The sequence below is a fragment of the Lipophrys pholis genome (assembly GCF_963383615.2).
Source record: "Lipophrys pholis genome assembly, chromosome: 6".
Taxonomy (NCBI): domain Eukaryota; kingdom Metazoa; phylum Chordata; class Actinopteri; order Blenniiformes; family Blenniidae; genus Lipophrys; species Lipophrys pholis.
In genome coordinates this window covers 5514160-5540262 of record NC_137629.1, presented here as the reverse complement: position 1 = coordinate 5540262, position 26103 = coordinate 5514160, and the positions used below count along the sequence as shown (strand labels likewise).

The 26103-nt window shown below is 40.7% G+C and overlaps 1 protein-coding gene across 2 annotated transcripts in view; it reads left to right on the top strand.

Moving 5' to 3' along the window:
- Positions 1 to 26103, top strand: part of glra4a (glycine receptor, alpha 4a) — a 58863-nt gene that overhangs the window by 29870 nt on the left and 2890 nt on the right. Inside the window, exons 2-9 of one of the 2 annotated variants that reach the window (XM_080465192.1) lie at positions 8357 to 8487; positions 9797 to 9864; positions 11042 to 11265; positions 12943 to 13025; positions 17655 to 17792; positions 18097 to 18311; positions 19537 to 19686; positions 22895 to 23005. In XM_080465192.1, the coding sequence (XP_080321318.1) occupies positions 8357 to 8487; positions 9797 to 9864; positions 11042 to 11265; positions 12943 to 13025; positions 17655 to 17792; positions 18097 to 18311; positions 19537 to 19686; positions 22895 to 23005 (1120 nt within the window). The remainder of the gene's footprint in view (positions 1 to 8356; positions 8488 to 9796; positions 9865 to 11041; positions 11266 to 12942; positions 13026 to 17654; positions 17793 to 18096; positions 18312 to 19536; positions 19687 to 22894; positions 23006 to 26103) is intronic. The other variant, XM_080465193.1, reaches the window with a different exon arrangement.

The following is a 26103-nucleotide window of genomic DNA, read 5'->3' as shown; positions in this document are numbered from 1 at the left end:
CCCTCTGTGTCGGCTGGAAATTAACGACAACATGTTGTTTCTGTTTAATGTGTGTGCACATGGTCGGACTTGTATTTTGATCAAAATTAACAACTGGATGGATTTTGTTTGTTTCGGGCCAGGTGGAGTGGAACAGTAATGAAATGCTGACTAGCTTTTCAGATTAGCTGCACATACAGTTTTCTCCTCTGGTTGATCTGCTGACAGCACGGTGATGACAGGTTTGTCATAACAATGCTTCCCTTTCATGGATGTTGGGCGGCGCAGGCTTGGGTTTGTGAGCAGTGTTATGAATAACTGCCAAATGAAGTCTTTCCAAAATAGAAATACTGAATCTAAGTCTGTAATTGGTTCGCACAGGCAGGCCCAAGGATTAAAGCCTTATTTTTCATATCTACAGAGACTTCTCCTTTGAGAGTTTGAGGAAATAAAAAGGAAATAAATTGTAATGAAAGCAATAAAGATGCATATTTAAATCGTCTGGCACACTTGGATAGCACTTATCAGCAGCATTCTTATATCCATCTGTTTCCCTGTCCCTAAACGTGTATGTGCATGCCATTGTACTTCAGCTTTGATTCAGCTTTTCCTTCAGTACCAGAAAAGCCACTTGCTGACGAGAGGGTGGCAGTCAAAACTTAATTGAAAGGAAAGAAAGAGTTGTTCCGTATTCTCCACAGCAGTCTGGCACTGATGATGCAATGAAAGAGATGCACGGGGAAGCAAAAGGTCAGGCTAATTAAATGTCAGCAAAGAGCATCTTAATAATTGAGTCATTCAGACAAAGAACCACATAATTTAGATCTGAATGGTTCTGGGAGCCTCTTTTTCCGCTTCGCTTGTAGCCTTGCATCAAATGACCACCACAGACAAGCAAATATCAACAGTGACAGTTGTTTACAATGACCAGCGGGGAGGTTTGAGTGGTCAGGCCTCATTTGAAAGTGTATTTCCATCCATCCATTTGGAGCCGATCCCAGCTGACGTGCGAAGACGGAGCGAAGAGACCGACAACCACACACACTCATATTCACACCTACGGGCAATTTTAAAGTCCTCCATCATCAAACTAAGTTTTACGTTTTCAGATTGTGTGTAGAAAGTGCAGTACACTTGAACATGTAGAACATGAAAATTCAAAAGAAAACTCAAGGTCCAAACTGGCTTTGGTTACATTTTAAATTGAATATATTTGTACTGTTTGCAGTCTAACCTGCAGTGACTGTCTGGTCGTACCTTTGTCGCACCAGTTGTGCTCAGTAGTGCCCCCTAGAGAGAGTCATAGGTACTAATCGTTTCACCTCATGTTATTTCATCAACGTTTAATGTGAAAACAGCAAACACATCTTATTGACATACACAACATCACTTACATGTTGCTTGGAGATTAGAGAATATTGTAGAATTGTCCAAAAACATTAGCTTGGTGGCAAACAGTGAGAAAGCAGCAAATTCATATGTTCGATATAAGAAGAGGGTTTGTGTTGTTGCATTTGTATTGGTGTTGTGGGTTTATGCATTTTTGCGTTTCTGTTTCCCCTCATGGGCCATTGGAGTTGGGCATAAATATTCCTAAATTTAATGTTGTGAATTGAAGTAAAGTCCTATGATATCCTCAAATAAATGTTTTCACATGAGCAATCACAAGAACATTTGTATTTCAACTAATGATATTGAAGTCAAATGAATGCAAACAAACATTGAACATAAGAAGAGATCCACAGACAAGGACAAGGTTGTCAGGTCATCAACTATTACAAAGACCTTTTTATTCATACTTTGCATCCACAGTGTATGACGACCATTTTGCCCGATCAGTCTCACAAAGTGTCAGAGACCCTTTTCACAGCTGATGGGGAAAGAAAACTGCCATTTCTTCTTTGTTATTCAGCATCAGCAAGCAGAAATGACTCACACTGTGCCCCACAGATCCAGGCTGTATTTCACCAGAGTGCGAAGTGGAAGTCTCCGTCTTGATTAATAGTTTTGACTTCACAGCACTGACTCATGTATGTAGAGTATAGGGTTAGTGCTGAACCTTGTCTTATGGGCTGGGCCTTCCATGTGCTGCAGAGACCGAGTGTTCTGACTGTAATTAACCCTTTATCCTGAAAGAAATGTCATCTAATGGACACTTTTCTGCAGTCATTACAAGCTAATCCAAAAGCACTCGTCAGTCACTGACAGCACATGTGAGGCGAGACTCGGTAATATTAAAAACTAAAGACACGAGTGGCAAAATCATTTGTCTTTGAATACTTGTGACCTCCTGTGAGAGAATATCACACTTTAGGGCAAACAGGATGTTTTACTGTTCTGTGCTTGAGGTTGTGAAAGCAGCACAACCCAGGAGAGATCGTTTGTTATCAGCGGCCGACTGCAAGTCAGAGTGTGGCCATCAATCCATCTCCCCATGCACCTGTGTGTGTGTGTGTGTGTGTGTGTGTGTGTGTGTGTGTGTGTGTGTGTGTGTGTGTGTGTGTGTGTGTGTGTGTGTGTGTGTGTGTGTGTGTGTGTGTGTGTGTGTGTGTGTGTGTGTGTGTGTGTGGGAGAGACAGCAAGAGAGGTAAGAAAGAAAGAAAGTACCTCGATACAGTAGCAGCAATGTCACGAGGTAGTAGAAGAGGAACAGAGTGGAGTCGGGGGACCAGTGAGAATTGCACTTTATATTAGAAGTTGAACATCGACAAAAGGACTCGGAGTACTCATACTTATATTTAAACGAATGATGGCACCTCAGTGATGAAAGGCTAGTTCATGACATTTGATGTGTTGGAAGGACAAGTGTTTTCCCCCTTTTGGTTTGTACATAAACAGCAAGCGAAACATGCTTCCAATGAAGATTGAACACATTGACATTTGTAGTATTATATGAAACGAGCCCAACAAAGAAAGAAAGACTTCAAGTCCATTCTTCAGAAGCCACAACCTGGAAAACGCACAGACCAACTAACCCTAAAGATAACCCTCTGAATAATGTAAGAAATCAGAAACCTTCAAGATAAAATGGAAAGTTTCCCACATTGGCTTGATAGTCGACAAAGTTTTTCTGTGACATGTGAAAGTCTCATCTTGACCACACTTAAACAGGCAAAGCCTCATATTTTACTGTTGTATATTCTTACCTTCGCCAATGAAAGCTGGTGGCAAAGGTAATGTTTTTGGCCCTGTGTATTTATTTATTTATCTATTCATTTATTGGTTTGTATGTATGTATCTTTTCACAAAAACTACTGACCTGAATTCTATGAAATTTTCAGGGATGCTTTGTCATCATTCAAGGACCAATTGGTTAGATTTTCAGACACAGTAGCTCCTGGAGAGGTTAGGTATTTCCTCCGTTGTGGACACATTGAAGGTCTGCGGTGAGCCGTCCATTCCCCAGAAGCTGCCGTTAGCCGCCTGCTAGCACATTGCTAACTCCTCTTTGAGCTTGATGCTAATATCTCATTTCGGCAAGTATACAGAAATACCAGTGTGAACGCATTGACTCGGGCAGTGGTTTATCTGTGTGCCCCCGCTCAGTGTTTTGCACAATGATGTTGCTATCTGACACGCTAGTTAGCATCGATGTGAGCTATCGGCTAACATTCTAGCTATGGTAACTCGGTTCCGCAAAGAAATGTGGTTTTGCTCTGCCGAGTACCCGTGCTAGTTTACCATGAGAGTCAGAGAAAATTTAGTGTTTTCTGTTTTCTTTCTGAAATATTCCTTTTCAGTGTATTGTCATTTTGTTGTTTGGGAACCTTCCCTGAGTCATTCATTTCAGTCTACTTACAAATTAAATCAGTCTTGTTACATTGATTAAAAAATACCAGATTGTAGCAAAAACAAATTTTAAAAAGCTGCAACAATGAAAAGTGGATGTTTTATCTGTGTTGTTGACGATGATTTTTACAATCATACACCAGTTTTATGCTTTTATTAGGCTTCAATTTACTGAAGGAGGTAAAAGTAAGAAGCTAGTGATACATTCACTAAGCTTTATAGGTTATAAAGTTTGAGAAAAAATAAATTTATGAACACAATGCTTGTGAAAGCAGACTAATTTGTATTTGTTTTGACGGTGCATGACACTGACAACCTCTGTTGTGTTGTGTATCCTCATTATTGCAACTAATGTTTTAATGTGATAAAATAAAATTGAAAGTAATAATTTTTATTTTGAAGCCAGTCATACTTCAGTATGAAGAGGGAAAACGTGTAAGTTGTACTGGTAGATAAGACACATTTATTTTTCTATGTCCAGATGAAACTGCACCATTGATAAACCTCAGCCAGCAGTTGCTGCTTGAGAACAATTTGAGAATTTATTGCAGCTCTGGTCATTGTGCTTAAATGACCCTTCATCAGACCCTCACAAGTTAACACTCCTAACTCTCTTTTTTGCTGCACTGGTTCAGTTTTCTACTGCTTTTTGTGAGACCTTTGTTCATTTCTGTAATGTTAAAATCATGCTTGCTGAGAGCATTGATCACATGGCTTCTAGAACACATGACCAAGTCCAGTTGACCTCATTGAGATACTTACATCATTTTTTGCATATTATTTCTGCATAGATTTAATACTAATCCATCATGGAAGCTAATCAAATAAAACCAATTGAGAGTACTGCAACATTGCAGTATGTAGTATGTTCATCATCAAACCTATTAATTACACAACTAACTCTGTGTACAGGCGTGCGTTCGTGTCAGTTCAGACTCTTGATCTCAAACCCCTTTGTTTCTCCACACTTCCTCCTCCTTTGTGAAGAAACTTTTGCTCAGTTTTCAAAGGATTTGAAGCTGTAAGGACTTTTTCGCCTCAGTTCATATACCCTTCAGTACATCTTTATCCTCTCACATCCACTTCGATGTTTCTATTGCATCCATTTGAAACACACTCTAAATAAGAGCATGTTAATGTGAATGAAAAATATTGTCCTCGCCATTCACAGACCGATGTTTAATTCAAAAGAAGCCTTGTAGCCCACTACATGATGACCCTTGTCACATTATTATAGCATCTCAAAACCACTTAATGAGGATGCTGAAGTGGCTATTTGGGCAAAAAATATGTGATTTTGATAGGGAAGTTTGCCTCTTGTTATGTACTAGCATTTGTTTCCTGACTTTGCACAAGTGGTCTGTTTGTTATTCTTAAAGTTGGTCATATGGTTAAAGCGGTACACCTAAATCAGCCTAAATATTTGTGAGAAATATTGTATACCAAGCAATTCTATCTGTGATTGTTGCTGCTGGGCCTTGAACTGGAGAGGGGAAGATCCAGGATTGAATCCTGGGTGAAGCAGGAAGGCCATCCAGCATTAAAACAAATTGCAGTTACTCATTGTGTTGCATCCTGTGAAAGGGAATATACAACATAGACACTTATGCCAGGTTTAATGTAGTGCAATTATTATCAATATGCATGTATTTTTTATTTTTTTTTGGCAACATGGCCTGTCACGATAAATAATTTTGCTGGACGATTAATTGTCCCAGAAATTATTGCGATAAACGATAATATTTCTGTTTTGATACCATTTTTCCACTAATATATTAATAATGGTTTAATAATGCAAGTAAAACCTTTTAAAGATAAGTAAACTTTTATTTCTTAAGAATATTTAAAATTGGAATTGTATTATGAAAAAAGACATTGTAAATATCCAAAATAAATAATCAAAACAACCTCTCTCTCTCTCTCTCCTCCTCACGGGGCTCTCATGCAGCAGTCAGGTGTGCCAGGTGCCCCCCCCCCCCCCCCCCCCCCCCCCCCCCCCGCCTCCCCACACAAGAGTGATTGACAGGCAGTGTTGGGAAAGTTCAGTGTCTACATGAACCAGTTCAAAGTTCAGTTCACAAATTTTAATATGAACTAGTTCAGTTCATAGTTCTAAATTCATAGTTCCAAAAATGAACTAGTTCATAATTCTTTTTTTTTTCAATATGTTGCTGCGAGCTTTGGAGTTACTTGATGCACCTGAACGCATCACCCAGTATCAGCAGCATGAAGCTTCTTAACCCTTGAAAAGTCGAGTCGTCCTCCAAAGCTTGTAAAAAAAAAAAAAAAAAGTAGCGGCTTGTTGTCCAGAAAGTACGGTAGCCATACGAAGATGAAGTATTAAATGTGGAGACAGAGTCTGAGGTTGTGCTGCTGTCTTCTACTTGTTTTTGTCGTGATGCTTCATATTTTGATGACGTATGCGGCGGTGTGACTCTGGTGGCTGCTGTTGCCAGATTGGCTGTTCCCCCCCCCCGACATGTTAAGGCTCATTTACAATGAGCCTTACCGGGTTTTCCACTGGAAGGCTCAGAAGTCTGGCAACTCTAAAACAACATTAAACTGTCACTAACACCAGAATGAGCGCCGCTCACAGTGACGTCTTTGATAAATATAAAAATTATAATGTGCTAATGTGCAGGCCACCAGTCGCCCATGTCTGCTGTGTATATTGTGCATTTTGTCTTGTGGAGGTCACGATGCACCGGAGCCAATTGAACTAATCCAGGGGTGTCCATCCTCAGTCATCGAGAGCCATTGTCCTGCATGTATTAGTTCTCCCCCTGCTTCAGCATACCTGAATCTAATGATGATGTCATCACCAAGGTTGTGAGAATGCCCAACAATGAGCCCCTCATTGTAATCAGGTGTCTTGCAACTGGGAGAGAGCTAAAACATGCAAGACAGGGGCCCTCGAGGACCGAGGTCGGAGACCCCTGAACTAATCTAACAGCTCCTCGATGCCATGTTACACTTTTAATTTGTGTCTCATAGTACAATATAAACACTGGTGGTTGCACAAATGTATGGTGATTTGGCTGCAGACAAAAGATGAGCAAAGGTGGAACAAATATCTTTCAGTAGTTCATTTCAGTTCTTTTGACTCCACTTGTCTCTTCTATTTAGAGTGTTACACAAGTAAAGGTTTTGGATGTTGTATATGTTAATATGGTACAGTGTCAAAGAACTTATCCAAATTATATTTACGCTTGTTGTCATTCGTTCAAGCAGGAGGAATATAGGTCAACTGCACTCCAAGACATATGACCTGTTGGCCTGATTGAGATTGCTTTGATCATCATGAGGCAATAAATAGGCAATGAGAATAAGTAGGATATAGATCTGGATGAAGTGTAAACAGTAAACCACCGTGCACACACACACACACACACACACACACACACACACACACACACACACACACACACCATTTCGGGTTTTCTGTCTTTGCTCAAGGACACGTCAACAGAGTGAGATGGGTGATCAAAACCACAAACCTTGAGAAAGACCACCCGGCATCCCAAGTCAGACCCTGTCAACATAACATTTATCAACACAACAGTCGTCAGGTTGATTGGGCTCTCTAGTTACATGTTCAGTTTCGATCTTTCTCTGATCGATTCCAACTGAAATAAATTTCGGTATCACTTCAAATTTACTTTTCTAGGTCCAAAAATATCCTGTTCAAAGTCCTCCATCCTGGAGTCCCTGTCTATGCCGTTTCTGCGACTCTAAATACAACTAAGAAGCCATAAGATTGGTGGATCAATTCAGGATCAGGCTCCACACACTCCGGAGATCACAGGGCATCAGCAAAGCTGTGCCACGTAGGGGATTGAACCTGCCATCTATACCACGGAGCCTTAGATCATGTGAAATCGTGAACCGTTAACCGTCGTATCAGAATCAAAAAATGCTGTGCTACAGCCGGGGCCAGAGGGCAGCCAAATCCAGTTTGAACCGAAGCTTCTTGGCTTAAAGAGTATTGTCTTTCTCAGTTTTTTCCTTCTAATTTCTCTCAGTGTCCCGTCCCCCTCTTTACCATTTCTCTCTGGCCTGCTGGTTATTCCTGTCAGTGGCTGCCTGAGCCTCACCGGAGCCCGTATCAACTCCTTCCTCTCCCTGGTGTGACATTCATAGCATTTCAATTGAGCCATCAATCTGTCAAGCTTTAGCCCTGCTAAGCTGCAAGCAGTGGGAAGCGCAGAAGAGGAGAGAAGTTTACCTCTGCTTCTGTTTTGCCTCTCTGCAGTTAGTCTCTAACAACCACAATAAGTCTGATACATGATGTGAAATAGATAAGCTTTTAGCTGCCAGCTGAGGCAAGCCAACCAGTCCTCATTTTTCAACCTCATTTCCCATCCACCGCTGGGTATTTTTTGCTGATGACTGAGTTGCTGATTGCTGTTGGCTTCTCATTCTGTTGGCTTCTCATTATTTTCTTCACTACCTCCCCCACTGATACCTCTCATACATACATGCACACAACATCCTCCTCCTCCTGCACTGTTTTTTCAAACCGCCTCTCTCTCTTTTTTTTTCCTTCGTGTTTGCCCCCGTCTCCGCCTCCCTTCCTGGGTAACATCAGACTGAGCTCCTGTAAGGAGGAGATAAAGCCCCCCAGCAGGGCAGGACCACAGCTGTCACCTTCGGACTTCCTGGACAAGCTCATGGGGAGAACGTCAGGGTATGATGCCCGCATCAGGCCCAACTTCAAAGGTACAGTGTTTGCCAAGCACACCATCACAGCAGCCCTGGAGAACACCCAGCAGAGAGCACAAGCACTAGAAAAGAAAAAAGACAAAACAACAACACCAGTTGATCTGTGCAGCGAAAGCATAACAGATGAACACTCTCATGCACGTATGTTCCACATGTTGTTTTGTCACAACTGCAGGATATTTCGGACATTTCCAGCCATGCACTACACTGTATGTTATTCTCTACAGTGACAGCAAGTTGCTCTACTTACCGATTCCTTAAATTAGCAACTGATTTTTTTGTTTTCCTCTCATACAGCTGCACAGTGACATCTTCTCCTACAGTTTTCATACTATGAAAAAATAAAGGGGCACACTTTGTGCAAAAACCTGGATTTTGTTCACTTGCAACCATTTTCTAGTGCAGGAACAATTTGTAATACATGAAAGTTACAGGCTGCGGTTTGGGGACATGCTGTCCATACAAAGCAGAAGACTTTTTGAAGGTTTTTCATTTTAAGTTCTGGATATATTGAGTTTAGACAGAGGTTTTGTGACCATAATGCCATGGACGCTTATGACAGTTGCCCCCAGTTAACACATTATGAAACTGTGTTGAATTCTTTTTCGGTTTGATCCATGATGGACTTTAGTCTTGTCCAAGCTGAACTCTGCCTTTGGCCATATTGAGCTGCAATGTGGCTGCAGCTCTTGCAACTGTAAATAAAGTGGCACAGAAGATGAATGTTTGTTTCTCAAGATTTTGCTGTTTGTGTGATTATTAGTGTTGCAGAATAAAGGTGAATGACTTATTCAACTGTCATTATGGGTGGATGTGTTTTGTGTGTAAAAAAAAGGCGGGGGGGGGGGGGGGATTCTAACAGCAGGAGAAGGCAGATGAGAAAAATAGAGCAGTGGAAATGCACACATTTGCTTATAGGTTGGTGTAATATAAACTGTTTATAGATATTCTGGATTGTTTTTATGTGATTTTTCAGTTAAAAGAATAAACACAATCTGGGAATCAATTATGTTTTGTCAGTTATTCTCGTTCCAATTTCTTGTCTGTGAATTTTTTAGGGGTAACTTGTTTAAAAAAAACAAATTGCTGTAGTAACTCTCAGATTTTAAAGGCTAAAAAATGTATTGATTATCATTGATTGAACTGAGCAATTAGTCAATACTGATTAATATCTCTATGAGAATAGTCCAATTTAAACTTTATTTAGGCAAAACAACGTTTTCTTGCAATTTGTGCACATCTCTGTATAATACCATGAATCTTACAACAGAGGAAATAGATTACTCTGTTTTGTTTCTTCCCTCAGGCCCACCTGTGAATGTCACCTGTAATATTTTCATCAACAGCTTTGGCTCGATCACTGAAACCACCATGGTAAGAAGAGTATTTCACATGTTTCTCAGTACACACTACACTTTTAGATTTTACATTTGCAAATAAATTTGTTCATGCGTTTGTTTGCGTCATATTTTATCTGGCATCACAATTTGAAATCCTCTCCTTCTTTCTTTTTCTCTTTTCATCCTAATCCTGTCGGCGCTGAGGCCATTCTCTCTTTTCTGTTACCTGGAGCATAACAGTGCAACCTTCAGAGACCAATGGGTCACTGACATGCTGATAATGAACTGTCCATGCTGCAATTAAAATGAAAAATTGAGAAAATGAATGAAAACCAGGGGAAGGGAGAAAAATGGCAGGACCTTAAAGTCTGCACTCACAGCGTTGTTGCTGCTTGGTCAGCGCAATAATGCAGCAGTGGATTGTTTAAGGGTATCTGAGGGAGGATCAACCCTGCAGTCAGGTTAGCCCAGGGAGCAACAACACGAATGATGTCATTGCATGTGCCTGTGAAGCTTTAACTCTTATAAATGAAGTAGGTGAGCAGGAAAAGCAACAGACACATTTAGCCCAAAGATGAACTCTGAATTAATCAAACACATTAGAATTTTGGTTTCATTACTCCCACAGCTATGTGATGGTCCAATCAGCATTGTATTAGTGCCTGTCCTTGGCCTGGCAAACACTGCCAATCCCCTGCCCACAACCAGCACGCATGACTGAACCGACATCTTGTTCAATCAGTACACTAAATCTCCAACTATGGAGAAGGACGGGCATTTCTGCATACATTAAGTTTATATTATCCAGACTTAGTCGTGTCACTTTGCAGAGATGGATCGTCTTCAGTGACTCCACTGATCGCTCATCGTGGTCGGGTGTCATGTCCACTGTTCTCAGACTATTTTCTTCTCACAATCAGACATGTTGATTGTCCACAGTAATGCTCCACATCATGATGCAATCTCCTGCAGTGGCACAACGTTTAATCTCCCACTTGTTAGAAATGAAAGTGGTTTTGGGTTAGTGATATTACATTGATCTCATTGAGATGTTTGATTTATATTTTAAAGGTGAGTGACCAGTACCGCACCCGTCCCAGAAGCTTCTTAACCCACTACACAATAATAATCGACTCCTGAGCTCTTCTTATGCGCTACAATCTGTCCTGATGATATATTTTCTTTTACCTACACCCTGGCTTTCTCCACAGGACTACAGGCTTAATGTATTCTTACGGCAGAAATGGAACGACCCTCGTCTGGCTTACAGTGAATACCCAGATGACTCGCTGGATCTGGATCCATCCATGCTGGACTCGATCTGGAAGCCTGATTTATTCTTTGCAAACGAGAAAGGAGCCAACTTTCACGAGGTCACCACTGATAACAAGCTACTACGGATTTTCCAAGACGGCAGCGTTCTGTACAGCATCAGGTAAAAATAAATATTTCAAAACTTAAGAGCAGAACCGAGGCGGTATAAGACACCAGACCTACATGGAGCTTGATCAGACACTGGGATCAGAATTTCTGGTGTGTAAAATCCACATTTTTGTGTGTAAAAAAATTCTAATAGATTCTGAACTAAACATTCAGATGCTATTACTAAGAGAAATATAAGCATAAAAAAAAATACAAAGTATTAATCAATGATTCAATACTGACTGCCTTAATGTCTCTGTGACTTTGCACTTGAAATAACCGTTTTCAAAGTAAAAAAAATAAAATAAAATTAAGATTCTTAAATTTGTTTATCGAAAAAAACTAATATTTTTGCCTTATTCCTGTCATGTAAAATGATCTCTGAATAGGGACTTCAACAGTATTATTTATGACTTTTTTTTTTTTAAACTTGTGCTTATAGTACATCATGTATTTTAACCTGGGAACTGTTTTATTGTTGAGCATTACAAGGAAATAAGCTGGTTATGAAGAGCTCACCTTCCCATACACACCATAAAGCCCTGAAACTAACTGAAACTTATTGAGTCCCCCTCCTCCATGACCTCTTGGCTCTCGGTGGCAGCAGACTGCTGAATTGCCGGTCACACACCCCACTGCCCCTCTCCACCCACCGGGCTGCGCTGCAGGTCGCCGAAATACTAATAGAGTGCAAGCTTGGAGAAAAAAAATGCACGGAAATGTCAAGCGGCGAGTGTGTGACCGAGTCTTTGAAGTCCATGCGTTAAACGAAACAGGAGCAGGAGGAGGAATATTTGCAGATGATTTATGAAACTACAACAGGAGAGGATGTGTGTTTTTTTTTTGTCACTGTTTTTTTTGATATTTAAAGATAAACCAGTGATAATAAACTGTCCAGTCTCACTCAGTTTGTCAGAACAATCAAATTTCAGTTTCAATATCTCCCCAAGCATGATGAGGTAGACAAGATTTGCAGGTTTGATTATTACTATGTTCACTTTATTGGACATGGTTGCGTCTGCAGAGAGCAACTCTGCACTCAGACCACTGATTACTGATCATCTGATTTACAGTATTGATTGTTGATCTTTGTGTGCTCTTAGTACATGATACACTGTAGTTGACAATGGGGATAGTCAATCACTGGATTATTTGTTCTTCTTCTGGTGGAACAGATAGCGTGTCATGAAAACACAGTAGCAAACGGCTGCCTGTGTGTTTGTATCGCCAGCAGCTTATGTCTTGCCTCTGGGCAACACATTACAGCAGGTAATTACACAGCTTTCCACCAGACAGACTCCCAAATAGCATCTCTCTCTTTTCTCTCCAAGAAATCTTGAAGGCTTAATGCATCAACACAACAACAAATAAAAGTAGGGATGGCTACACCAATTACTTGGCTATTACTGCGGTGCGTGGTGTGATCAAATGGAAGAGAGAGTCGAGATGTTTTCCAATCTGTTGTTTTTGATGAAAAACCTGTGTAGGATTTTCTTTTTTTCTTGTCAAATATTATTTGATTAAACCAAGGATTTCACACAGATACTTACTTGTCACGGACGTTTTTCACAGTTCTTTCTATCTGGTATCATCTGTCTTTATGTTTAGTATCTTCTCCTTGAGCCCTTGTGTGCCTTCTGACATTCCCTGTGGCTCCTCTTCTCTCTTCCAATCTGTTTTTCTGTCTCAGGCTGACTCTAACCCTGTCCTGCCCTATGGACTTGAAGAATTTCCCCATGGATATTCAGACCTGTACCATGCAGCTTGAGAGCTGTGAGTTTTCATTTATTTCTCTTCCCTTTCTCCCAACCTTCCCATTTTGTCTCCCTTTGATTTCCCATTTTCTTCTTATTGCCCGGCTTTCAAACTGCCTTAACTTGCTTCACTCCTAATATAAACCATTAGGTATTTAGTTTAGTATTAGTTTGAGATTTTCTAACTTCATTTTCTATTGAGGCTGTTCAATTGCTACCAAGAGAAATATTTACTAAGATCCTGCATAGAATGTGCTCAACTGCACACCTGCACAAACAGATTTCAGTTAGTTTACTGAAAAGGAAACTGTGATTAACATGACATGCAAACATGAGTGTTCAAGTGAGAATTACGTGTGTTTGAGATCTTCTTTACAAAAGAACAACCTGCTGGACACTGCATCACCTCCATGTTTATCTGATTGAATGGTGTGAGGAGCCTCGACCTCTTTGTAGAGAGAGTTGTTTAAACATACGAGTGTTAGAACAAATAAATCTGGATTTGAGAAGGAAAATGTGAGGTGATGTGTAGCTCAGTCAAAATTTGAGCTACAACAAAGAAAATGTCTTAAAGTCTGCACACAGAGGTGGTGGTGAGCCAGTCGAGGAAATGCCTCCCGTCACAGTAACGGCAGCTTATCAGCTGAAGGCAAAGTGGATCTGCACCTCCTTTTCAAACAAAACACATTTATTTTGTACAATGCAAGCATTTTCAGAGGGAGAAAATCTCACTGTAAGTTGTACATCAATCTGCAAATTCCTCAGCTTGTGGATTGGGATCATTTCATATGGAAATACATGAAGGCGGAGTGCAACATTTCTTTCTTTCTTTCTTTCTTTCTTTCTTTCTTTCTTTCTTTCTTTCTTTCTTTCTTTCTGTATTTATTTATTTATTTATGTATTTATGTCATAAATGGCCTTCCCGTGGGCTCACCACCTGCAGGAAGGTTCTTAAATGGTGCGGTGTGATCTGGGTGACGGTGCGCAGACTGTCACCCCCGCGACCCGGAAACGGATAAGCGGAAGAAAATGAATGAATGAATGTATTTATGTATTTATTTATTTATTTAGTGCATCTGTCAGGTGTGTTTCATTACTAGATTACGTTCCACATGCAGGCAAATGCACATTTGTGCCGGTTTAGGGTTTATTAATTTTTTTTTATTAGATCAGAGAATAGTACACTTACATTTAAGAGCATCACTCACTCCCTTGACGTGACCTTTTCTTAATTTTACACTGAGAAAAAATATGGGAAACAATCAAAAAAATATCTGACAGAATTGTTCTGAATCCTGACAGAGCAAGTCAGTTTTACCATTTGGGATGCATCTTTGACGACTTTGAACCATTCGTCTATTTTGCCAGCTTTCTGAGTTACACACATATCTTCAGCAGCTTTGTTGTTCAGGTGCAACAGTAACAAACTGAAGCCATCAAGTATTTTTTAATACATCCAAAGTTAAAACTAGAAGAGATCAGTCTCTATTGTCAGAAGCCTGGTGCCATATTGTAATCGGTTATTCTCTCCGTCTCATGCATTCATGATGGTAACTCAATGTGATTGCCACCAGAGGCGTCTTATGTTTCATTAATTTGTTGGGTTAAATATTATGTAAACAGGAAGATAATCCCTGTCATGACAATCACATCTTGTCTCCGGGGAGTAAATGGCCAACGTTAGGTCATCCACAGCTACATTTTTACTCACGTCATGAAGCCAGTATGAGTTTATTGGCCAGTTATAGCTGATACTGCTGATTACAGCGGTAATTTTAGAAAACTGGTCAGAGACGACAAACATAACTGTATTTGCACTGATGAAAACAACCACACATTGTCTGAACTATTGTGAACCTCTGTGATACATGCGCCATGCAAAATGAGGAAATCTTGACAGATTGCAAGATAATTAGGTTGGTTGGTGAAGTGGTTTTGCATTTTACACATTTACATTTCTTGCACTTTTTAAAGGCTCAAATTTTGATAAAAGTGGAAGACAGTGCTTTTGAAGCCCATTTAGAATATTATTGCACCAATAAAACCGGATAGAAATCCTATTTTCTCTATTCAGTTCTTTCTCGCCTTTAGCAGAGATAGTATCTGCCCTCATGAAACCAATTTCCAGGATATAAATAATAAAACTTTAATTTTGTTTCCTTTTATTATATGTGATCCAACCCCTGTCCCTAGAGGTGACCTAATTACAGGGACAAAATGGTTTAAGTTTCTCCAGCTGTGAAACAGAGAAGCACTTGGACGATGAAGTTATATTCTGAGCAAGATTTCCCCACAAATAAATAAATCAAACGTAAAGCTGGTATCATCTCTCACACCTTTATCTGATTTAATAAGAACAAGCGTTGTTTTTCACAGGATAGTGTTTTTTCTAAGAAGCAGCCTGATTTGTTTCTTCAAATCCACACACAGACAAATAATAAACACAAATACATTTCAACCTTTTTTCACGTACTTGGAGAGGGGATTCACCGATAAAACAGGCCGTGCATGTTTTTGTGTTTTGGCAGCAGCATCACATTGCACTGCCATTAGAGAAGACGTGATCTTTTCTGATTAAATGTCTAGCAAGGATATTTGGCCTTGTGTTGACAAGTGTCGGTACACCACCCGAGGGTGTGATCACCTTGGCTAGAGCTTAATGTTAAGAGGACGTTATAGGTTTTACTGCCTCCACTGGAGCTGTGGCAACACCATCTGCTCAACATGAAAAAGAAGCTCCGGTGATGGGGAGAGGCGAAAATAAGAGGTATCGTTGGATGTTTGAGAGAGCCAAGGCCAATGTGCTTTTCTGGCCTTTTATGCCACAGGCTTCTATAGATATATAAATAGAGCCAACCATAGGATCGTTCTTTATTCCGACACATCAAAGCCCCATATATGCGGCTCTTACTGCTTCGCTACGCCTCGAGCCGTTAGTGTTCCGGAACCTCAAATCTACTTTGTAACTTATACATTAAGGGGAAAGAGCGGCACAACCGGTGGTTTGTATTAGAGTGTTGACTTTTAAGATTGAAAAAGAAGATGACTTGACTAATTGTCTTTTCCATGCTTAGATACGTTTTCCTGGCTTGTTAATTTCATTTCATTGTGCCTTGAACACTGTCTGTTTTGTTTTGACGGCTCTTAGCTGAAGAAGAAAACCATTTCATTATCTTAGGAAAGCATTGGTATTCCCCTTGGTTGTGTGAAAGACAGTGAATTCTCCTCATGAGCAAGATGCCTGTGTGTTTTAGTGCTGGTGTTTTTCAGACCGGTGCTGCATGATTGGGTATAACATCCTGAATAATTGATGCCTGTGTAACTCAGGCCCTTAAGGGTCCCAGCAGACATCAGTATTATTCAGATATGTGAAGGAACTCCAAGTTGTTGTTGTTGTTGTTGTGTGCGGCATGCGTTTTTAATACACCTATAATCTGGCAGCTGTGAGGAATGCAACCTTCAAAAAGATAGTGCAAATCAACGCATACGAGATTTTGTTTAGCATGTAAGTAAAATAATTACTGACCTGCCCTGAGTGGTGTTGTCTGAGGGGTTCTGTAAACTGTACATTAATTTGCAAAAATAAACTATAAAACTTATCCCAATATCTGAGTTGAATTAATCAGCCCGATGTGTGTCGGCACATCCACCGTGTTTCCAGCAGATATGCTCCTCGCGTCCTCACATAATTCTGTAACCTTCAAACATCCATGACAACACGACTGTAGCTGTGCTGGGCGTGACCTTTACTGTGACAAACAGGACGACAGATGGGCAGAGCTGCAATTCTCCATGTTTTTAAACTTCACTCTCCAGCTCATTAGCCAGAATTTCTGATTTCTAAACCAGCAGAATTTACACTCTGGTAACAAGATGCCAGAGAAACATGAAGTTAAGGAGGAGAAGTAGTGACGACAGGAATGGTTAATAGCCGCTGCAGCTGGTTTGAGGCATCAGTGCATTTATTTTTCCACTAGTGAAGCAGACGAACACAGAGGTTGTTATGTTAGATCAGTTCTTATTTTTGACATCTGTGTTGACATCTTGACATAGATTTGCATTGCTATGCAGATGATATACAGCTGTATAGAACACTGAAACCTGCCCGCGCTGATCTTACCAGACAGACATTGTCCCGATGTTGAAAACTGGATGTGGAGCATTCTGAAACCATCAAAGAAAAATACAATACAATACAATAGAAATACTTTATTAATCCCAGAGAGAAATTCTTTGTCTTTTTCTTATTACTATTAGTAGTAGTACTAGCAGTAATATTATTATTTTGGCAATAATATGATAAAATCGGTCATCTTTTCATGTTATACATTCCCTTCAAAGCATGTTTATTTCTCTTATTTGTCATATTATGAAAGTTACAGTGTTTCATATTTTGTTGAATGTATTCTTCTCCTCAACATTTTAATTCTTAATGCACTGGGATTGCGTTCTTTCAAAAGTTTGTTTGTAAAGGGGAATTTTAGATGGAGGAATTGAATTATAAAATTTTAGAGTTCAGGGGTTCCTTTTAAGAAAATGATTTTCCACTAAGGAGCCGTGCTCTTGTTTAGTACTCCAATCATAAAAGTCAAGTGAATCAAGCAACGTGTTTAAATGTCTCGTTGTGTCTCGTTGTCTTCTCTTCCAGTCGGTTACACCATGAACGACCTGATCTTCGAGTGGCTTACTGAGAATCCCGTTCAGGTGGCTGACGATCTCACCCTCCCCCAGTTTGTGCTGAAAGAGGAGAAGGATTTGGGCTACTGCACCAAGTACTACAATACAGGTGCATTACAAATTCCATTTAAAGTGTTGAGAAACCTCACAAATCCTCACACCACATGTTAGAAGTTCAAATCGGATTTGTGTGCTTCAGCTGGTCGTTCCTCCAGATGTATGAGCGACACATTCACTGCAGTGACAAGCATACATCCGGGGCTGCTGTGGGTATTTAACCTACAGCTCATTGCTTGCTTGTGATTTCACGAAGACTTAACCCCTTTCATCCAGGTCAAAACGTAGAAACCAAGCTAAAACGTCACTGTCACTTTAAGCACTTCAAGAAGCAGCGATTTGTCATGTGCCAACAGGTAAATTCACCTGCATCGAGGTCAAGTTCCACCTGGAACGTCAGATGGGTTACTACTTGATTCAGATGTACATCCCTTCCCTCCTCATCGTCATCCTTTCCTGGGTGTCTTTCTGGATAAACATGGACGCCGCACCGGCCAGGGTTGGTCTGGGCATCACCACCGTTCTGACGATGACCACGCAGAGCTCCGGTTCGAGGGCCTCGCTGCCCAAGGTGAGTTTATGGACGTGTGACGGTCGTGTGACGGTCGTGTGACGGTCGTGTGACGGTTTGTTCACGGAGGCAGGTGAATTCATTGGTGCAAGTGAATTTAAGCAGGTCAGCTGTGAATGGGGTCAATTTATCATGAATGTCACAATATGCTGTCTGAAGCCTTAGGGCACAAAGAGAAGGCAACTTTTTGGTCATAGATTTTGATAGTAACCAGTAAAGCAGAGATTCTAAACACAGTGTTCACATGTTGGCAAATTCAGCCTGTTTACAGTCACAATGATGTATATCATAAAGATCAAAATCCCAACACATCCTTAGCCCAAAAACCTCAGAACAAACAAAAGGTCTCATTGCAGTTGGTAATGAAATGAGAAGCTCAATAGAAGATCAAAACAAGAGGTACAATAAACAATGACATACGAGTCCTTTTCATCTTTCTTAAAGAGCATTAAATTCCGGGGGACGATCTGGGGTTGATACCCATGATGGGGGTGAAGTGAGCATGCAGTAACCCTCAGACACCAGAAAACATCAGGGCCCAACAGTCAGTAATACAATGTGTATTTCATTATGTCCTACCTTTGCAAAAAAAAAAAAAAGAGAGATTTTTGGAGACTATTCTCACATTTTGTTCCTACATATATTAATTACTTCATTTGTAAAATACTTTTGCATTTAAGGCTAATATTTGATGAAAAAAGAACCTTAATACTCCATAACACACTGTGAAACGTGAGCATGTCTCTTCCTTTCGAAGCTGCATGAAAGAATCGTTTCAGGGATGATTTGGATTGAGGAGACAATAAATGTGCTTATGCTGATTATGCATGAGGGAAAATCTGATTCAGCAGAGAGCAATTAACACAATGCATGCCACTTTCTGTTTGTTTATTTCATTTCTCTGCGTGTACACTTTCTGGAACAGTCAGCAAACTGCTGCTGAGTTGGATGAACTTTCCCCACAATGCTTTGCTCAGTGGGCGTTGCTGATTGGCTGTGACATATTGTCTCTCGTGAACGACACGACCGGGACTCTCCTGAAGTCTTAGCCGCGACCCGTCACCAGGCTGTGCGTCAGCCGCCCACATCCCCACTGACTCATTCTAATTTCAGGCCAGCCTAAAGATATGTGTCATTACGGTCCGAAGCAATTGTGAGCGAAACACAAATCATCAGTCAGCCCGATTGATTGCATGTTGATCCCTGCGGGACTGTTTGTTTCCAGGTGTCCTATGTGAAGGCCATCGACATCTGGATGGCAGTGTGCCTTCTGTTTGTCTTCGCGGCCCTGCTGGAGTACGCAGCGGTGAACTTTGTCTCAAGGCAACACAAGGAGTTCATCAGGCTGAGGAAAAAGCAGCGTCAGCAGAGAATAGTAAGAGTAAAGCACACACACACACACACACACACACTGACTCAAGCCTGATTTCATGAGAAGGCACCATGCACCGTGTCAGCAGATTCTGAGCGTAACAATGAGGAGCACATGCTCCAGTGTCTGCCAGTCCCTGTAACATAGACTCGTGCCACTTGTTATTGTGCGCTGCTGCGTATTCAGGAGCTGACAACATCAGCACGCTACAGCTGGCTGTCATGTTGCACGCAGAAGATTTTGCTGGTTTCACTTCGGCCTGTTTCCATGGTGAGCGGTGACCCTCGAGGAGCCTCGTGATCCTTCACCTCTGTCGCCACATTTTGACACCAGACAGCAGCGTTTCTGCCACACCGCTGGGACCACGATCGCCTCACCCTGCATTAACCCTGCAAGTCAACATTTGTCCGTTTGAACCTGCTGATGACGAGGTGTAGAATTACTGGTCCAATTGTAAGATAAAAATAGGTCTGAAAAAGAGGAAGAGTTGGGTTTGTGTTAAATTGAGCTCCCTCTCCATAACAGAAACACAAGCGACATACTGGATTTGTTCTGTGCACGCCTGACTGAGCCTATCAGCCTTTAAGTGCACACAACAAACAGTGACTTAATGATCATGTCAAGTCAGATACAGGTGCTGGGTGTTGTTGTCAACAGGCCATTCAAATGCTTTAAAATTCTGCATCTTAAATGCTTTGGATGGCAGCCAGCATGACGCACCGTGGGGGACGGAGAACGACGGCAAAAGAGCTGGATGGAGTGAAGCCGCCTGGAGACACAGGAGATTGTAAACAACAGTTGTACAAACTCTGGCCTGCAACCCAACTGAGCCGCTTTTAATTGGCCCTCAGCAATAATAAAGAGAGATACCACACATGAATCAAGTGGCCTGGCCCTTTATATACTTTTCTGTTTGTGGCAAAAAAAGTTTGGACACCTTCATTCAAATATGAGTTCTGTAACAGGAGGATTGTCCTATAGTCTTTGTAATCATACAACAAAATGAGTGCTTTCCAGTCATACATACAGTCAATATGAAATTCAATAAAGGTGTCTTATTATATTCAGCCACCAATTTTAATGTTATTCAAAGTGATTTAATCAGTTTTAAGCTTTCACCTTGTTCTCTGTCAGAACGCAGACAGTTGCAGCTGCAGAAAAAGCTGAATTTCCATCCATCCACTGATTCTCTAATTCAATAGCTTTATCTAACTTCGTGAGAACACGCCGGACATGTTGCCAGTTCCTCACATGCAGGGAGACAGAAGATGACACACACTGGTAATTCAATAGAGAGCAGTTATACTGCTGCATACATGCCTGGTACTGCTGTATTTGTACTGTGAGCTCTAGAGTAACTGTAAGCCCTCTTAAAAGGAGCTTTTATTTGGAGGAGGGACTTCTCTTCTCTGGTCTTGGCTCAATTTCCTATCACCTCCTGTATCTTGACTTGGAAGTTATTCAACTAAACTGACAATTTAAGGAGATGTGACAGTCTTAGATGTTTGCCTCAAGAGAAAAAGGACATCTTGAAAATCCCATTAAAGCTAGGTTTACACTATGTTCCCGGCAGCCCCGTTTGCCCCAAAAATAGTGCGCCGTGGCCTTTAGACCTCTTGATTTCTTTTTCGGGGGCAGAGCTTGTAGAAGGTGTTCTGTCGTTGATTGCTCAGACTCCAATGAAACTCCCCTCCAGACCAGGCTTCCTGCCAGACCGTGCACGCTGTGGCAGACCAGAGTAGAGCGCAACACAGCAGGTCCACAAACCGTCACACGCCGGGATAAGCCACGATTGAACGTGATGAAACGGCTACCATAACTACGCCGTGAGAACCATGACGTGATAAAACGTGAAGCAACCGTGAAACAACCGTGATAGAACGCACAGTAAACGTCACTTCCTGTAAGCCTCCCGTCCCACTATGGACCGCCTCCAAGTTCTGTTTCGGCCAATTACGTGCTGCCACATTTTGTGACATTCATCCCGTTTTGCTACGTGGCAAATCTTTTGACAGTTTAAAAATCTGGCACGGCCCCAACGGCAATCACGACCTGTTACGTTTGCCCATCCCGTCCCCCTGCGTTGTCTCACGTCCATCCTGTTTTGTCCACTGTGGCCTGAAACGTGGTTGCCGTGGCTGCCGGGAACATAGTGTAAACCGAGCTTAGGCAGTTCAGAGGCAGGGTATTTTCCTGGACTGGTGGAAAAGTTCCCAGTGATTGCAGAAGAGTTACAGCAGATTTACTGGGCAGCCTGCACTACTCTCTTGATAGAGGAGAAGAAAAATGACGGTCTAAGGAGGAAAGGACTTCCCCTGTCTGCATCAGTTGCACAGTTCCTCCCTATCCGCCTGAGACGTATTGACCCGATGTGTTGTACCTGAGAAAGATTGGGAATGACGTGAAGCGTACAAATCTCTGGCTGACCAAGGCTTTCTTTCTCGTTTTCTTCTAATGAGAATATATCCACAAATCCCTCAAAATTATGTAAAAACAACTTAATCTGCATTCCCATTGATAGTCTCAGACTCCAAAGCTGGCAAGTCTCATGCAGTATTCGACTCCAAACTGAAACTATACGTTAAATTTTCTGTTATTGAATGTTTTAAATTAACTAAACAAATCAACACTGAAGCAGCAACAATAGTTACAATACATGCACCCATGAATTCAGATGCAGTTTCATATCAGAGCAGATAATACAGCTTTTTATTTTCAATTTGTTCTTGTTTTTTTTCCATCATCATACAGCACATTTATTTTAAGACAGAATGGTTTATTGAAACACATGTGGATGCACACTCATGCTGCTTGCATGAATCCCCGCTCTAAAAAAAAAACTATTGCTCCATGTCTAAATTACTGAAAATAACAGTTGGCCGCCCAGCAGCAGATAATGTCCAGTAATATCACCAGCACAGAGCCACTTTAATTAAAAGCTGAGAACGTCTATTTGAGTTTGTTGTTTCGACTTGATGTTTGCATATTTTAATTGCTGTGTTTTTTTGCCAAAGCACATGTTGTTCTCATAATCTAAATGAAGCTGTGATACTTCTTGTTTGCAGGATGTGAAGGTCCAAAACAAATTAAAAAGTACAAGTCCAATGAACACCTCTGGCATAACTCCTAATTTTAGAGTGAAGGCTAACATAAGGTGGAATAACCCTTTTTGTTATTATTTTCAACTTGTCTACATTGCTTTCCAATGGAGGTGTTTGCCAGTCAGCCTGGAAGTGTTGAGTCAATTCGGGAAGCCAATGACATCCCTGCTAGGAACTCATCCATCAGGAATCTGAATCAGCACTGCAGCGTCTGTGCCAGGGTAACGAAATGAACCCCGTGTAAACCCTGAACTTCCAAAACGTTTTGGGATTGTGTTGTTCAGCTTGTTCCTTAAATCTATCCTGATACCACACCTGCAACCAAACCCATGATGCTCTGCTCTCATCCCGCCCCTGCAGCCTTTCCCATTGACCCTCTGAACCAGTACATCATACCTGTGACCCTGGGCTCCTTATTCTTCCCCACATCACCCAAGATTTGTTCCTGCTCTCTCGTCTTGTTCCTTTTACCTTCTGCAAATGTGGGAATTTTGTAAAAACTATAATATTTGTGTTTTTAATTGCGTCATGAAAGCACCTTGACTTGTTTGAGGATTTGAAGATGTTTCACCTGTTATACAAAAGGCTTCATCGCTTCTGAGAAAAGAAGCGTACACCCTGACCTGAACATTCTTTGTACTCGCATTTTGAGTATTTTCACTTATTTCCAAACTGAAGCTTTTTTTTTTTTATTATTGTTTGTCATATTGTGCAACTTATATTAAATAACATAACATGATAAGGCTAACATATGACCACCTGGCAAAGGTTGAGGTCCCTTTTCCTGCTGAAACAACACTGACAACATTTAAACTGTATTTACAGTGTATATGTAAAATAAGTGTACATATTTATGCCTATTCTTATTTTTCTGTTATTCAGATTCAATTTACACTTTTGACTTTATGTGAATTAACATTTATTCAGTTTTTGGGAGAAGAAAACTTGAGACCTCATTCATTTTATTACATTTTGATTAGGTCTTTACCGATTATCGGTGCATTTTGATGCATACTGGCATCTGCCTTTTTTGTATTTTTTAGAAAATCACAATAATCACAATACATTTTATCTAACTTCGATTCATTTACTTTATAAAACTTCAGGAAGCTATTTATTTAGATTTTCAGTGAGCTTATTAAGAGATGCTGCTGACACTGGGAACTCCCTGCACCTTTGGCTTTTGTTTGAAACAAAAATAAGGGAAAGAAAAAAATTATAAAATTTCAGTTATATTGAAATTTTGGAAAACTTGATTTACTTTACTAAACTTTAGGGAGTTATTGATTTGTGTGTCTTTTCATTTAACTTTAGAAGACATGCTGCTGAGCCTGGAAGCTCCCTGCCCTTTTTGTTAGAATTTTAAAACAAAGATTCCATTGTCTAAGATTTAAAAAAATAAATAGAAATGTTTAAGTTAACCTGTTGCAAATCTGAAAAGCTGTCTCATAAACATATGCTTAAAGGCATTTAAACAAAGTTAATTGTTGGAGTTTGTATTAATCAAACTTTTGAGGCCAATATTTTCATATTCATGCTAAATGACTCTCGGCCCCAAATATCAGTTTTTGTCCTCCTTCACTACTAATTATCGGTATCGGTATGTCACTGCTTTTGGTGCAGTTCCCTTGTTCTGTGTAAGAACAACCTTTGTCAACAGTTTTTGTTGTTGAGCAGAGGCATACTACAACACCACAGAGCTGATTCGGGTTTCTCTTCCAGTTCATCTAATCGTCTGTTTTAAATAAAGACTTTTACAGCTCGGGGAATGCTCTCATTCACTTCTCCGCAATGAGAGCGGTAACAGATTCTTCACTTAAAGTACAATTCTTCTTCTTCTTAACTCCCAATGCATGCATTTGTTTTCAAAACGATGCTTTAATGATCGACACAGCGAGGCTAAACAGAGCAATGCAGCCCGTCGCCGACTGAAAACTGCCGAGAAAATGTGACTTTATTGGTGAAATGGCTGAGTGCTGCGATAATCAGAGGAGGTTCAGCCGATGTGATGCCAACAAATCAAAGCGTGCCGCTGCTGAGAGTGCAAAGCAGAGATGATGAGCACCTATTATCTTTAGAGAAACGCACCATTAGACTTTAGCACATGATGTACTGTACCGTTTAAGAAAGAGTTGGGAGGATAATTAAGCTGTGCTGGATGAGCTACAACTCCCCATCCGCCTGCTGTATGCTGCAATTTGTCACTGGGGCAACAGATAATCCACACAAAGTTATTCACAAGCAGGTTTTTATCAGAATCAAGAAGCTTATGGTGAGTTAAATAAGTAGCTTGGACTGCGATTGAACAGGGCGGGTGACTGAGATCAGTGGTGGGAATAGTTCTTGTGGAGAGAATGAGAAATGTAAGATAAAGACACAGATGTGAAATACATTGGCAGTGCTGGATGTTTGAGGTAATTAGGTATGTGTACTTTGGTACCATACTTCATTAGGTATCTTTACTAGTTGAGTACTTTTTTATTTGAGGACTTTTGAATATGTGAATATACGTAGTGAATATGACCCACAACAACAACCATAAAAGATTTTAACATGTCTTTAAAAAGGCATTGTGTGGCAATACAGTTGAATCAGTACTTTCCGTTTTGCAGAAGTCCGTTTTTACATAAGTACCTGCACTTTTACTTAAGTAAAGAATGTCACTGCCTCTGTGTGCGTGAAGGTCGGCGAAGCAGCAGCAAGCTGTCGGGGTCAGTCAGAGAGAAAGGAGGCGATGCAGGACGCAGGGATCAGGCTTTGAGGGCCCTTCACACTGACTACTAATCATCCAATTTAGATCCCCGTCTTCACTTTCCTCTGCTAAAGTGAATCTCTCAAAGTGTCAGAGGGCTTTCACAGTTAAGCTGCATGTCTATTAATATTCTCTTCAAAGGGCGAGAACAGTGTCTCATTCACTGTATGAAAGAAAAAGGATGCCCCGCTATTCATCACAGCAAAATGCCAAGTTTCTTTTTTTTTTGTGAGATCATGACTTTATTAATATTTTTTAACCTTTTTATTAGCATTTTTGAAAGGTCTTTCATCCTGCAACTTTGAAATGAGCTGCAAAAGAGAGGTCGAGGTTAATATTTTTCATTAATAATCACAATGGCAAATTTCCTTTTGTCTCCTTATGAAGATGCCCTCTGATCACCCTCTTTGTGTTATAGAAACTTCCTAAAGAAAAAAAAAAAGATGCAGCTTTATTGAGTGTTAAAAAGTTCAAGGTAAAATCTGTTCAGGCCTCATCTGCTTCTCCTGAAATAGACCCAGCTGCTGAAGTGCTGATGAATCTGAGAGGTCATGTGTTTACTCATCT